The sequence below is a fragment of the Barbus barbus genome (genome assembly GCF_936440315.1).
Source record: "Barbus barbus genome assembly, chromosome: 5".
Lineage (NCBI taxonomy): Eukaryota > Metazoa > Chordata > Actinopteri > Cypriniformes > Cyprinidae > Barbus > Barbus barbus.
This window is the reverse complement of record NC_136733.1, coordinates 24,645,301-24,662,095: the sequence shown is the minus strand read 5'-3', so window position 1 is coordinate 24,662,095 and position 16,795 is coordinate 24,645,301. Positions and strand designations below refer to the sequence as shown.

Below are 16,795 nucleotides of genomic sequence, written 5' to 3'. Positions count from 1 at the left end.
TGAAAACATTGTAGTGTAAACATACTCTATGAACAAACTATCCCTTTAAAAGTGTTCTTTTCACTAACCTTTCCCCTCTCTCTCTCATCAGCAGTGATTTGAGGATCACAGTAAGCCCCAGGAGCCCCATTACAGACACACAGGGTTGTTACACAGCTATTGTCAGCCTTTTCTGTCCAAGTACACCATACACATCTCCTAACTGCCTTTTCCCCTCCGCACAGACATCACACACACACTTTTAAACTCTCTTTAATCCGAGAGACTGCTGATCTGAGTGGGTGTTCTTATATTGTCTTATATAGGGTTATTCCTCATGGAGAAGCAAAGCCTCCTCCTTCTATTCATCTCTTTCTTCTTATCTAAAGCCATCTTTTCCTCCCCGCTCATCTCACCTTCTTTTCAGCTTCCTTTGAAAGAGTTCATAGGGAGAGGGAGGGAGCAAGGGAGAGAGAGAGAGAGAGAGAGAGAGAGAGCGAGAGAGAGAGAGAGAGAGAGAGAGAGAGAGAGAGAGATGCAACAGAAACCATGCTCTGTTTAGACAAAAGACAATCTTTCTTTTCTTCCCCAATCTATGGCTTGCGTTCCTGCATTTCAAGGTATGATCTGGCTCTTCCTGTGTCTCCTGAGTTTCCTGAGAGAATCTGTGCCAGTGCCATATGTGCCCCAGTAACATCTGGACCACAGCAGGGAGCACATGAATTTAAAGGGGCAGTTAATGACATGCCATGGGACGTTTAAACCACCATATGCATCATTACATTACATGATTTAAACAACTGAGACTTCTCTAAATCTTTCAGATTGGGGGTTTGAAAGTAGGAGGAATCTGGGCTATGTAGATTACGGTTTGTATTAATAAACTGGTAAATTACCAAATTTCAGAAAACACTGTTGCGAATCGAGCCTGAGACACCAAAAACTTTATGACCTGCAGGTGTGTAAATGAAGTGCAGCCTTTGCAACTTGACAATCATATTAAACCATATCGCAATTTTCATTTTATTTTGATTAAGCATTCAGTTTACCTTTTAATTGGAGATACAATTTAAATGTATAAAACTGACAAAAGCCATATGATTCAAAAGGTCATACTGAAATAGTCATTGAGTCATAATAAATTGGAAAATAGAAATGAAATGTTGCAGAATCAGAATCCATCAAAGTGAAGGAGGGATTGGACTAATTGTGAGCTTATCTTCACCATTTAAAGGCTACTGTTAAAGCTTGATTTTCATTTGTTTTTGTCCAGTTCATTGGGATTTCCTTGAGGCGTTTAATCTCTCGGAGCACTTAAACTATGATATCATTAACGTCCCAGCAAAGAATGTGGCAAACTAATGAATCCTTTCCATCTACTCTCTTCACAGACAAACACCCTGGGCCTGTAGTTACAGATCTTACTTCACTGTGTCTTACTTTGTGTGCAACGAATGAAATGAATTTCTATTATCCCTCTGAAAGAGGCATCAGCATCAGAGGTATGCCTCCATTTCCTCTCTCATACCCGTTCATCCCCTGTAGTTCCTAGAGTCATATTACTAACTACATCTCTTTCTGTATTCCCACTAGTTAGAAACACAACTCCCGTCTTTCTGTGATTTCTGCTCTCTCCTGCAGTTAAAGATATGTCTCCAGCCTCTCAGTAATTGCTGCCTGATGAGGATCTTCCTGAGGCGATGTGAGACTCGTCAGTCTCCGGGCCATCGGCACTCCCCCGGCCACGCATCTCCATAGCATAATTTGTCATCCTGATGGAGAGCTAATCTGACAGGATGTCTGCCCACAGACAGAGAAGGCGAGATATTCTGTCTGTACGTATCCTTTATTTCCTGCACTGACTCAGTTTCTCTGTTTGTCTGACTCTCATTTTCTCGCTGCCTCTGTATGCCACTTATCTGCCTCAATCTATCTCTCTGTGAGCGGTGTGGTTCAGCAGGTGTCTGCCCTTGTAAACCGCCCTAATAAAAATCCTGGGATTTGACAATCTGTCTCTGGAAATATGCTTTTGCTCACCAGTGACAGCTCTCTCTTTTTCCCTCATCCCATTTCCTTTCTCTCTCAGTTCTGTTTAGTCTCTCGTCAGACATTTATCTCTTTTTTTATATATCCGTTTTCATCTTGTCATTTCTTAAATGCATTTTAATGTCATCTTTGACAACATCTGTATGAATTTGTGGCATTTAAAATAAGACAAAATGCACAGCATGAAAGGATATTCACGTTTTGTTCATTTGAGACTGCTGAGAGGAAGGTAAACAGGAGAATGAAAGGAATATTCACTCAAAATTGAAAGTTCTGTCAACAGTTATTCACCCTCATGTCATTGTAAACCTGTGTGACTTACTTTCTTCTGCTGAACATAAAAGAAAGCACTTTTTCCATGCCAAAACAAAAAGTAAAAGATGACAAAAAGCACCATAAAAGTAGTAATTATGAGTGATGCGCTTTTGTGGTTTACATGCAGAACATTGTTTTGTTTATTTTGGAGGTGTCCTCAATCAGCTTGTTTTTGGTTAGATTTCTGAATGTATTAAGGATCACATCATGCCCAGTTTACAGTTGTTTTGTAAAGGTCTTGTTTTTCTCTTTTATGACATGTCTTATGATAAAGCAATGTAGTGTATTCATTGCTAATCTATTAGTTAAATCTAGTGGAAACAAATGTAAAAATGAGTTAAATAAATAATTGATTTTAATTTTGAAGGGGGAAGATCTTACCTAAAAACAAATTTACGTTGAATTTTTTTTAAATGCTGTAAAATGACTTAATATTTTTTATAAAGATTTTTAATATTACCTTTCTTATGTTTATTTCCATCATTTGTTTTTATATCTGTTTTATTTTAATGAACTCCCCTTTGTATTTGTAAATCTTTCAAAAAAATGAGTGATGCATTACATTTTTCGAGTTGTGCAAAGATGAGACCAACATATAAGTCGTTATTCAATCAAACTCAATTTTTTTTACATTTAAATTTCTGGATTTTTCCACACAAAAGTCTTCAGTAGATTTGGAAAATTATGTGATAACATGAGTCATATGGACTACTGCTATGATGGCTTTATGGTGTTTTCTGTGATTTCCGGCAATCATTGCATGGAAAAGAGCTGCATGTGCATTCTGCTAAACATCTTTTATGCTCCAAAAAAAAACAAAGAAATAGTTTAGAAAAACATGAGTGTGAGTAAATGACCATAAAATGTTTGAACTGTGTGTTTTGTGTTTGCACTCACATTTCTGAAATCCAGTGTTCATCTGCGAGTGGGGGTGGAGCTGAAGGGAGAGATCACCTGGCCCTGGCAAACAGGCCAGCATCTCATACACACACCCACACACTCACACACACACGCACGCGCACACACACACACACACACACACGCACACACACCCACACCCACCCACACACTCAGTCACTCCTAGAGCAACATGGGCCACACACTACTCCTCACACTGTAGAGAAGAAAAAGAGAGAAAAATTAGATGTTACAGCAAATACTTCAGTGCCAAGTTCAACACCTAAACAACATATTGTCATTAACTGTCTTTCTAACTGCAGTGCTACATTGTTAGCCCCGCCCATAGTGAACTCTCATTGGCCCAAAATCTCACTTTGCATGACTGTTAAATATCAGATATGTTCTGATTAGCTATGACTATAGGTGTGGTTTTACAGCATTCAGTGCAGATAGAAAAATTACTTATTGTGTTCAGTGTTGTTATTGTTAACTAAAACCAAAGCTATTTAAGTTGTTTTCACTAACTGAAATTAATCTGAAAGAAAATTAAATAAAAATGTTAGATGACAATTTAAACAAACATAAATTGTCTAGCATTGTTGCCTAGCACATGACTGAAATAAAACAAGTTCAAGCTGAAGTACTAAAATGACTAAAAACAAAAAACAAAACCAAAAGCTTTAAAATGTTAATAAATACTATAATAGCAAATCAATAATACTACAACAATACTGGTTGTGTTACACCTGGCTAGGACACAGTGTTTGTATAAAAGCTTTTCATAAAATGATAAAACATCTCTGAAATGCAAACTTTTATGAGGTCTGTTAACTGAAGGATGCCTACAGTCTTCATTATTTAAAAAAAATGCTAACAAACATTTGTCAGTAATTTGATTTAACAAAATTATATAAAAAACTAAATAATAAAAAATGTATATTTTGCCCTCAGAAAGGCATGATTTAAAAGGCATAGTGTGCATTGAAAGCTTACTGTTAGAAAAGGTGCAAAGCTAAATGACTTGCAATCATGTTTTGGATAATTTTCCAACATAACAGGAGCAATGAGACAATTACCATCTGTCGGTTTGACACACATTTTCACTGCATTCATTAAAACTCAGCAAGTCTTCTAATCAAGTGTGTCATGAGGAATGCATCCAAACATCAATTCAAATGTGCGATTGAGTGCAATTTCACACATATTTATGTGAAAAATGAATTGCATGGCAAACAGAGTTTCCGTTGCAATTACAAAAAGAACCAGGGATAAACCCAGCTATGATAGCTTCAAAGCTTTGGATTCGCATCAATTAATCAACCAACCCATCAATCAGGTGAAGCTTAGGAAATCAAAATCTCCTTCTTTAATCATCCTCTTTGTCAACTCCGAGCAGCAAAAACCCCTCACATACCTTTCCATTCCAAACCACTCTCACTAATCGTACAGCAGCAGGCCAAACGCACTTCATATCAAATCTGAGGTTCAATTTAACATCAAACATACCAGCCAGAGTGCTCTGACCATGCCCCAGGCACTTCATCTCTCTCTCTCTCCTCACCGCCACATCTTTAGCCCGTCCTCTCGCATGAATGGTGTGATCTAGAGTGACCTTTGCTAAATTCCAAACTTCCACATTTTAATTTTTTACTTCAGCAAGACGAGAATCAGACCACTGAGAACATTTCCGACACCTCAACCATCAGTCATTAAACACAATGAGTTAGTGTGACTGTGTGGGCACAAATCCACATGCACAGAATGGGAGGAATTGTCCTGACCAGCTGTCACTGCGACAGGATGTTCTGTTGATTGCTTGTTTTTTTAATTTATGTGGTATCTACCGGATAGCACCGTCCATCTGTGAAATGTGACTTATTCAAATTGTTCTCTATATAGCATTCAGAAGTGCCTGTCCACATTTTTAGCAGCCTTGGTTATAAAAAAATTGTATAGGGTTATAGGGATTTTTTTAAAAACACACTTTTGTTAATGATTTTTGATAAAGATGATCCAAAACAACAGCACCCAAAAACTAATCTTTACCACTCTTTTGCCAACATCATTCAAACCACTGTGTTTTCTCATTTGTCAGCAGGAAGTTTAATCATTTAAAATATAATACAATTTAGAATGATTACATTTTCTTTTATGCATTTTAATAAGTACAGTTCAGAATAAGTATCCAAGTATCTTTCTAACCCCGCATACAGTCATGTACTACATCCTCTCACTACACACTGACACTAGACAAAAACAATGTATAAGCAAACAAACAGTTAGACAAGAAGCAATTATGCACCAAACAACTTTGACAGGGCAGCACAAGGCCAGCCAGCCAAAGCTGGGAGAGAGAGCGAGAAATAAAGAGTTTGTATGCAGTGAAAGGTCATGAAGGCAGCTCATTAAAATCCTGCCAGTGCACTAACAACGCAGCAGGGCTTGATACAAACATACTCTCTATCAAATATACCCGAGGAAGAGTTCTAATCTGAAAGCTAGCCTCACTGTATGCTGTCTGCACAGGCTGTTGTCTTCTGAGTGAGCTATATGAGTGACTGATTAGCTACTCAAATAGTGTTCCACATGTGCGACTCGACCAAAAGTTGATGTCAATAGTCTGCCGTTAGTATACTGCTAAGCTAATGGTGCAATACTCTAATAGGTGCAACAATACATAGTACACATAAATGTTAGGTAAAATAATCAACTCTTAATATACCGAACTCTTTTCATCAACACATTTCAATACAGAAAAAAACAGTTTACTTAAGGACCATATTTCTCTCGTCTCTTCTTCAATAGAATTTTTTGACTGATGATGGGTCATTCATCTGTTCCTCTCAGCCTGAATCTTTGATTTCTCCCGTCCCCACGCAGTGCCTGTATGCTTGCAGAGTCTCAAAAACCAGTCCTGTCTAGACGAAAATATCTACACAGAGATGAAAGAACTATAACCAGTGTTTGTCGGCCAGTATAGTATTTTTAATTGTGCATGCTTATTTTTACATTTAGATTACCTTTGCTGTCATCTAACGCTCCCTTGAAGTCCAACTTTAAAATCACTGTTAAATATAATATTTAGCAAATCTTAAAATTAATATCATATTCTATATTCACTAACATTTAAAGCTATTTTGTTTTTGGTGCATCCCTGCATTCAACTCCCTATGCCATTATTTTTTTTTTCCTTTTTTCTTTTTTTTTCTTTTAACTTATTTATTTTGTTAAAGGTTTCTATGCACATACATTACATTTAAAAATTTGGAGTTAGATTTTTTTTGGTAAGAGATTAATATGTTTATTCAGCAGTGACAGATTAAATTGATCTAAAGTGATAGTAAAAACATTTATAATATTACAAAAGATAAAATAAATAATGTTCCTTGGAACTTTTTATTTAAATAATTTTTTGGGGAAAAGTACCACAAAAATGTTTTTAAATATTAAGCAGCAAAACGGTTTTCAACATTGATAATAATAAAAAATGTTTCTTGAGCAGCAAATCAGCATATCAGAATGATAGGATTATGTGACACTGAAGACTGGTGAAATGGGTGCTGAAAATTCAGCTTTGCCATCACAGGAATAAATTATATTTTAAAATATATTAATATAGAAAACAGCCATATTAAATTGTAACAATATTCCACAATATTATTGTTTTTACTGTATTTTATTTCAAAAACAAAGTCTTCCCAACCCCAAATCTAAAATTATAACTATATGGAGCAGAAGCCCCTTCAGGACAGCACTGAATGCTCCAAAGTCAAGACGTACACAAATTCAGAGTCACATGCAGTCGAATCAGAGCTGGTGTAAAATCTGGAAAGAGAGAAAGACAGGTAGCGAGAGGGTGAGTCTGGATTCTCAATGGCTGGGGATGTTTGGGTCAGTCCGCATCTGATAAAAGACTCTTTTCTACACTGCTTGTTCTCTTTCTTTGTGTGCATGGGAGGACGGAGGGAGGGTGTATGTGGGAGAAGAAAGGATAGAGGGAGGAAAGTGGAGTGGAAGTGAGCTATTTAGAAAATGACTACGGTAAGCTGTAATCAGGCTCTGGTGGGGCTGAGCTCCGGAGCTCAGACAATCTGCCTACACTGGCCTTTAGGCTCAGGAAAAACACAGACTAATTACACTAAAATATACACACACAATAGAGTGAGCGAGAAATCCAGTGTACGCTTGCATGTATAGTTTCCCCAGGAACACAAAAAGCTATTGAGTGAAATGACTTTTCAGGGGAAGAGTGGAGAGGAGAGATTGTGATTATCATTTATGAGGACTATGGAGGAGGACATTGGGTGGGCGGGGGGGGGTGAGAGCTTACATTTCGATTTTTCAAAAGAGAAACAAGCTTTACCCTTGAATACGAGAGCGGCTCAATAGGAAGGAGAGAGAGAAAGAGATGTTGCTTGTAAATAAACGTTCACATCTGCACAGGCCCATTTTAAGCATCAATTTATAGCAGCCCGAATAGATTGTACTGTAGCTGCGTGTTGAGGACGTGCAAGCATGTCGCTGTCAGTGTGTTACTGATGACTTAAGCACATCCCCTGAACAATACGCTCTCACAATTTTTATTTGCTTTTTTATTCTGTGAGAGGTATTCTGAGTTTTGTTGGTGTAACAGTGCCAATTTTAAGCACATGAAGTGTGCGAGACGTGCAGTTTCAGATATTAGCTCTAAGTCAGGGAGAATTTAGCTAATAGCTAATGCTAATAGACTGCTTGTGATGGCGAAAGAAAGGTGAGGAAATAAGAGATGTGGGCTTAGAAAAAAATGTGAAGCCACTATCAAAGAAAAACAGAAAAAGTGAATAGAATTAAAGCTTAAAACAGAGAGATACTGGCTGTCTGACACTGCAGAATGGAGACTCACATAATGACATGCGTAGTGAATATTTATATACCTTAAGCTTATGCTTGAGTTTTGGCAAGAATGCTTAAAGAATGCATACAGCTGAACATTTTCAAAGTATAGGCTCTATTTGACATCCTCGATACATGCACAACAGAAAGTTTCAACCATGCCCAGTGTTTGCACTATTTATGTCCATAAGTTATGTCCAATTAAAAAACAACAACTATAAACTCTCATAAACTCTTTAAACTAGAGTTACGGGTATCTCTTAACCCATCTGTGTGGGAGCCTGTTGTCGTTGGGGTCTCCAGGAGTTTGTTGTTGTTCCATCTTCTCCCATTTTTATGGCTGTAAAACAATGACCCGGGCCAGTGTTGCCACTTTGGGCTGATATATTTTGGGCTTTATTGTCCTAATTGTTTAGCTTTTTCGAACGCACATTAGTATCTTTACCATGATAAAATTTACAGCTCTGCATGTATGCTCCATAAAAGTTTGGTCTTAACAAAAATGGCAAAATGGCTGAATGAAAATGCTGTGCTTTAATTGCTGTGCTGTACATTATTTAATTTAATGTACTTAAAGGGATAGTTTGCCCCAAATTCTTTTTATCATTTACTCAACCTCTACTTGTTCCAAACCTTACTTTCTTCTGTTGACCATAGTTGATGGTAGCCATTGACTTCCATAGTATTTTTTCCATCCTTTGGAAGTCGAAGACTACTATTAACTGTCTAGTTACCAACATTCTTCAAAATGTAATCTTTTGTGTTCAACAGCTGAAAAAAAGTCATAAAGGTTTGGAACAACTTGAGGGTGAGTAAATGATGACAACCTTCATTTTTAGGGGAACTATCGCTTTAAACCTTTGCAAACTGCAATTGAGATTAAGACTGCTGCATTGGCTAGGGGGCTTATAAAACAAAACCTAAAACTAAAAAGATAAAAAAAATTCCGCTCAAGTATTTACACATACAAGTATTTAAAAAAACGAAGAAGCAGAATATTGATTGAAAATGTTTTCTTTATTATAATTATGTTCTTTTGCACTTTAAATGTTTGAAACAGTAAAAAAAAAAATCAGCAATTATTGTGATATGAAAATTTGATACAATGACATGCCTAATATGCAGTACACACAAAATATTTATATGACAAAGACCACTGGCATTGCAATAAACGTTATGCAAATGAGAAGGGACTACCAATGGGAGCACAGACAGTGATCAGACTGAGTGAAGCGTAGAAACGCCTTCAAGAAACCAACAGCACAGAGACATGGTGACCTCCAGTGATTTAATCATGGACGTGTGAATGACTGAGCGAGCCTCTGACATTTCTACTCATGATCGCTCAGCCACTGAACATAAGGTGCGAGTACAGCAGAAAGTGAGTGATTTGTGGGTGTGTGAGAGTGTGACCAAACGTGTAGAAAGATCAGACCAGTGAATGTGAGTAAGCCTGAGAGTGTTTGCATGCATGAGAGAGAATATGCGACGGATAGAGCCAGATTTGGGGCAAGATGTGTATCCAATTCATTAATATACATTCTAATTACTCCTGTAACGTACAAAAGGCAATCAGGAAAAGCAATATGCAGGTCTTATCATGTATAGGTGGATGTGTGTGTTGACAACTTACAGTGAGGTGATGTGTGAAAAATGAACCACAGGCCAAATGAAAAGGTGAAAACTTCTCTGCGTTTTTATTTATATCTGGACCTGCCTGAGCAAGGCTGTATGTAATGTGAAGCCCAACAGACGTGACAAAAACAAGAATAAAGCTGAGAAAAAAGCAGCAGCGCAGAAGAGAGACAGAACTGCTACATAGACACATGCTTTAAATACTCACAATCTAAAGTACTTTTAGGATCCTCATGACTCGACACAATGTAATTCCATCTCAATATGGGTGTAAATCTTTAGCAGTGTAAAGATTTTACATTAAAAGCTGTACTGAAACTAGAAGGGGAAAGACAGATATTGAGTGTATATGTGAGGAAGAGCCATTCAATGGATATTGGAGTTCATCTGTATGTTGTAAATCACTGGATTTACACTGTAGAGTATACACACAGCCATGGACCGCTTCATACAACAGCAATGGGAATGGGAAGATTCTCCTTAATTTAGTACTTTTTGTGTCTGGTTATGCTAGAGGCACAGAAATCACACTTCATCTTTATGTACAAATAAAACAGGAATAGGCCTATTAAATCAATTAATTTTGAAATGGATGTAACAAAAAATAATGACTTTCGAGTCATTATACGGTGAGTAACAGCTCTGACAAACTGATTCTTTTGAGTCTTTTTGACTGAATCAATTAAAAGAGTCAGCTTGTAATAATCAGATTAGGTAACACTTTATTTCAATAGTCCACTTTAAACATTCTACTAACTAACAGTAAGTAACTTTGCAACTACATGTCAACTAGCAGTCATTAGTGTATTAGTAGACTGTCTACTTAATAACTTCTAACACTTTATTTTGATGGGTCCACAACATACAGTACAATATACTGACTATGAGAAACTGACTGTTACAAAGTTACTTAGTAGAATGTCTAAAGTGGACTATCAAAATAAAGTGTTACCACAGATTATGCATTGAAACAATTTGCAATAAAGCAGCATATCCATCTAGAAAATATGACTCAATTATATATTCCATCATAGATTTAACTAAATTAAAGTGAAGAAACAAATTAGTGCAATGTGGCCACGATCTAAAATGAGGGAATTCATTAATTAGATGTATCCACTAATTAATGTGTTGCAGGAACACATTATTAATCTGTTTGTTTATATACACATTTAGGAAATTATTTTCATCTTGATGTTTCCATCCAGCATATTTTTATGCATTATTCCAAAATTAACATGAAAATACGCAGACGGAAACCCAGCTAGTGATTTAATGGTGCATTGTGAAGTCTCCTAGTCTGCATACTGGACAGAGAAAAAAGCAGAAACAAATCAAACGAGAAATGTTTTAACAACCATCAGCTCTCCTTATGCAATTGGATACAGTTATCAAAACACTTGACATCCACTCCACCACTAACAGAAAACCTTTGCAAGACCATATAAAGTATAAACTGAAGTTTTAACAACCGCACAATGACATACCCACTAGGGCAGTAGCTATCGAATATTTTAGTAATCGAGGATTCTACCGAAAATTCCATCGATTAATCGGATAAAGAGTACTTTTTCTTTACTAAAGAGCAATACTAAATATACAAGAGAAAATAAAACAGGTCTCTTTCAATGAACAAGTAATTTGTTTCCTTTTTAGAAAAATACTGAAATTGCATATATTAATAACTGTGAAAACTAAACCCATTTAGTGCATTTAATTGCCATATTACATTCAAAATGCAAATACAAATATATAAAAATCAATTTCAAATTACTTTAAAAAAGGTAAAGATAGTACAACCTAAAACTCGACATAAATCAAAATAATAGTAATAAAAAAATTATAATAAACCTAAACAATGTGCAACTTCACTGTCAAGTTTCAGCCTAACTACAGCCCAGGCATGACATAAGCCTTTTCTGTATTCTTAGAAGGCTTTGTGGCTTTTGTAAGAGGCAAAAATTAGTGGACAGGAAGCTAGCGTGGAACAAAAACCATACGCATAAAATTTCTTAACACATTTTTCAGCAACATGAATTTAAAGTTATGTGGAGAATGAACCCTCTTAAATGTCTCTCTGCATACTGGTGTGTGTGTGTGTGTGTGTGTGTGTGTGTAATCCTTTAAAGGAGCAAACACAGTGCTCCATATGCAGTTACAGTAAATGGTAGGGCAAAATCCTGGGCCGAAACTGAGAATTCTGGATGTGCTTGGTCAAAAACCGAAAATGCTTTGTAATAATTATTTATTTTATTAAATAATATAAAGTAATTGTGTAAGACTTTTTAATTTAACTCAATTTTAATGACACAGAATTTAAAAAACACAAGCCAATAAAATAACCACACTTTTATTTAAAGGAAATTGGACAGAAAATATATTAATATTAAATTTCAATGTATTATTTTTTTCAGTTCTATGCGACAGAATCAGATACAACTGTTGTTATTGTTGTTTTTGACTAATTATCCAAATAATGTACAGTCCTGCAAACGGTTTTTCCTTTCTCAAAATTCGGCGGAGGTGGTACCATCCTGATCATGTGCACACAATGTACCCACGCAGTTCTGGAGATGTTGTTCGTGTGTTTATGTCCTCATTGAGACGGCAGAAGCTGAAATCACCGCGAGCGTCACATGCGCTTCAGTGTGACAGCTGGAGGAGAGTGAAACCTGAACACTGATTTACTCCAAGTAGAACAACGGTGCGATGCGGCATATATTTTCGGCGGCTGAAAATTGAGTGCATCCCTAGTAAATGGACTAAACGATTCTTCTAAGCACATAATTTTGCAAATTATTTTTTTTGTATTCGAATTACTCTGGTTACTCGAGGAATCGTTTCAGCCCTAATACCCACACTGATGCAAGACCACTAGAGAGTGAGAGAGTGTCCCCTAACACACATTCTTTATATACCAGACGTCTGTGCTGGTTCACAATAACAGAAACGAGCATAAAAATGCTCACAAAACCGGATGAAGAAATGAAGGTGAGACAATTTCAGTTATGAAAAGATTCATCCATTTACTGCTCATCCGAATGCCCAGGACGCCTGCAGCTCATCCGAAATTAGACACCCTGGTGATAAATTGCAGCAAAAGGGAAAAATGGAAGGAAGAAAGCGAATGATTTTTGAAAGGGCAGGGGAAAAACAGTCTGTCTGCCTCTGGTGAGTGGGAGGGTCTCTCTCTCCGGGATTCAGACAGCTGCCATCTCATCCCAGAGTGCAATAGATGAACAAGCACATCCCAACAGCTGTCCCTGTGCCCTTCAACTCTTACTGGACACCAAAGATGCAACCCAATGTTCAACATGAAGGGGAACTGAATCAGCCTAGAGTGCAGCTTGATCTTCATCATGATTTGTCACATCCATTAGGGCAGTCGTGGCCTAATGGATAGAGAGTTGGACTTGTAACCTGAAGGTCGTGGGTTCGAGGCTTGGGTCCGGCAGGGATTGTACGTGGGGGAGTGCATAACCAACACTCTCTCCACCTTCAATACCACAACTGAGGTGAGACAAGGCACCGAACCGCAGCAGCATAAATGGCTGCCCACTGCTCTGGGTGTATGTTCACTACTGTGTGTACACTTGGATGGGTTAAATGCAGAGCACAAATTCTGAGTATGGGTCACCATACTTGGCCACACACCACTTCCCTTTCCCTTACGCCTCCTTACAACGATCTATGGCCAGCCTCATCCATCATGATGTGGGCGGCCCAATTGCTCCAGCACCTCTCAACTGCAGCATCCACACAAACACATTTTACAGGTTACACACAAAGGTGTTTGGTTCTATATAAAAAGCAGACATAAAATCTTCTGTTTTTCTCTCTCTTAAGCAAAAACGTGGATTTTGACTATAAATTATATTTATTATAAAATGTCACATGATCCCTCAGAAATCATTCTAATATGCTGATTTGGTGCTCAATTGTTTCATATTGTTTTTCAGTTCAAAGAGGTTGAGAATCACTGTGTGACATCCCATTGTCAACTGTACCTAGTCATATTTTGTCTGAAATGCAAGTTACTTGATAATAACTTTTTATATACAATACAACTGTTTCAATGCAATATCATACTTGCACTTCTGCTCATGTGATTTTGATTAAATATAAGGCCTATACCACACAACAAACGAGATAATAAATCATTAATGTGTATAACCTACTCCACTTTTCTACAACACAAGTTTTTATTGGAACCAATACCTAATACCTAAACATGAACTTTGTTGCAGAAGAGGAATTCTATTTCTCATTGCCCTACAGTATGCACATGAAATATGGGTAAGCAATTGAAAGGAGCACAAATCTAGTGTAACTATATCTTTTAGTTCATATGCTTTGCCTCCACTGATGAAAATAGTTTGGAAAGATCGAGCAGCGACAGCTATTTCCATAGCATACCTACTCAAAGAGTTCGGTCATCACTCCACTCCAGCTTCGCTCCGGTTTTTACATTTACACAAGGTCAACGCCCTATCACAAACTGACTTCAAAGCAACACATCAATACCGCATGGAGAGAACAGATATACAAAGAAGAGAATAAATGGCAGCATTCTTATTTTTACTGTCCTTCTTTGCTGTACTCACTGACAGACACCACAGTCCACAATCCTCTACTGTTGTCCTGTGGGCTGTGTTGTACAGGGGAGATGGTCAAATAGACAGACCGCTTGGCTTTGTGACCGCAAACATTTCACAAGGGCATGTGACCATGGGAACAGACACATCAAACACGAGCAAATCACCACAACGGAGCGGAACTTTCCAGATTCCAGGAAACAGATAAAGCCTTGTCATGGAAGAAAACTCGCTGAGAATCTGCTTTGGCTCTAGATTACGATAAAACTGTCAGATGTTGTCTTACAACTTACTTATGTACACAAATGCCTGCTGTCAGGGAAAGGTGACATTTTGGATGTATTCACATACAGGTTTGCAGTCCAGAAGCATTTTAGAAATCAAAAACCAAAAAAGACAAATTTAGAGTTGAATTAATAAACAAAAGGTTAAAATTAAAATTATATTCACTAAAACAATTCCAATGTCTTAAAAGAACAGTTCTAAAATTACCTATTATTTCCAGATTTTCCATAACTGTGACAACCTTGTCAGTTGAACTGAAATGTGAAAAAATGAGATGACTTGCTGGTCTAATGCTATAATCCTCTTTACCATTTAGTCTTTGCACCTGACATTTATCGGAGACACGTTCCGATGCGCCCTTCATCAGTACATCACTTCCTCATCACAAACACTAATTTTGTTCTCGTCTCAGCGTCCTACATGTGTGTTCAGAAGCGTGTGCGTGAGCAGAAAGCTGATCAGCCCACATCAGACTTTCAAGTTCAGCCTAACCCTTTTCTCTCTCAATAAGCCCTCAAACATCAATCACCGCAGATACGGTGCTGTTGACACAAAGAAAGAGGGCACTGCAAATTCCTGAAGTAACAAAGCTTATGAAGCGCATCTGACAGGGTCGATAAGCTTTTTACAGGTCGGTAAGTTGCTGTGAAACTGCAGGAGTGACCCAGGCATTTGAGAGGTGTCAGGGAGGTGAACGTTTTCTAATCTTTACGAGAGAACAGCTTGTGCTAGCTTTAACACTGACTCACAGGAAACTGGGCACTGATGCATAAGCAGTAATGTCGCTAACAATGTGTGAGCGGGTGTGAACGAAGCCTTTTGACCGCTGCTAATCAACTTCATCAGCACCCTGGCGCTCAGCGGCGGCTCACCAGCTCAAAATCTGCCCCGTATGTGCCTTCAGGGGACAGTACTAAGTCTATAATAAAAAATAGAAGTAATACAAATAAAGAAATAAATGATACCAGAAGAACAGTGTATCAAATGTTGTCTGCCTACAAGAGCAATTGTGCCCTGTGTGTGAACTGTCAAAAAAATAAATAAATTATCAGTGATGAATTCCTATGAGTTTTCCATGACCTTTCCAGTCATTTGTGATTGATTACCGGATAAGGATTTTCAAAATTCATTCAAACTCAGACTGAATTGCTAATTAATGATTTCCATAACAACCATAACAAAATCAATCAATCTTTGTGAACAGCATACTATTTAGGGTGGGAAGATTTTTTTTATGTTTTTGAAATAAGGCTCTATTGCTCACTAGGGCTGGGTATTGTGACCAATTCTGCGATTCGATTCTTATTTTTATGGTTTCGATTCGATTCGATTTCGATTCGATTCGATATCGATTAGCTATCAATATTTCATTTAAAATGTTAGTTTTGCAGACATGGGATCCATATTTTGATATAAATGCTGGTAACTGAAACTCTCCTACTTAAGTTTATTACTGAAATACACATCTACATTAATAATAGGGTGCACACAGTTGTTTTTTTTTAGTGGAGCAATTCGAAAGATGGTGACACCTTCAGGACGAGAGGTGAATATTCATATCCTCTTACGTGAAGCAGGCGCATTAAGAATCGATTCGGGGATTTCCCGAATCGATATTGTTGCGTTAAACTGAAGATCGATTAAAATCGGAGAATCTATATTTTTTACCCAGCCCTATTGCTCACCAAGTCTGCATTTATTTGTTAAGAAAAATATAGTAATAGTAATATTGTGTAATATTCCAATTTAAATCTGGGTTTTATATTTTAATATAATTTAAAGTGTAATTTATTCTTGTGATGGTAAAGCTGAATTATCAGCAGGCATTACTCCAGTCTTCAGTGTCACATGATGATTCAGAAATCATTCTAATATACCGATTTGGTGCTTATTGTCAATATTAAAAACTGCTGTGCTGCTATATATATAATTTTTTTTTTTTTTTTGGAAACCACGATACATTCTTCAGCATTCTTTGATGGTTCAAAAGAATATAACTTATTTAAAATATAAATAGATTGTATCATTAATTTTTTTTTACTGGGACTTTATATTACATTATATATAGATTAATATGTATATTAATATTTACGATAAAAATTTATATTCATATTTAAAGATATGCAAGACAGCACATTTTTTAGCACATTCAGTTTGACATGGTTTTG

The 16,795-nt window shown here is 37.0% G+C and overlaps 1 protein-coding gene across 4 annotated transcripts in view; it reads right to left on the bottom strand.

Moving 5' to 3' along the window:
- The window catches only part of LOC306870408 (protein FAM222B-like), a 60,169-nt gene that overhangs the window by 7,941 nt on the left and 35,433 nt on the right, over positions 1-16,795 (bottom strand). For all 4 annotated transcript variants that reach the window (XM_079417661.1, XM_079417663.1, XM_079417664.1 and 1 more), the window contains one exon: positions 3,238-3,454. In XM_079417661.1, the coding sequence (XP_079273787.1) occupies positions 3,238-3,319 (82 nt within the window). In that variant the 5' untranslated portion in view covers positions 3,320-3,454. The remainder of the gene's footprint in view (positions 1-3,237; positions 3,455-16,795) is intronic.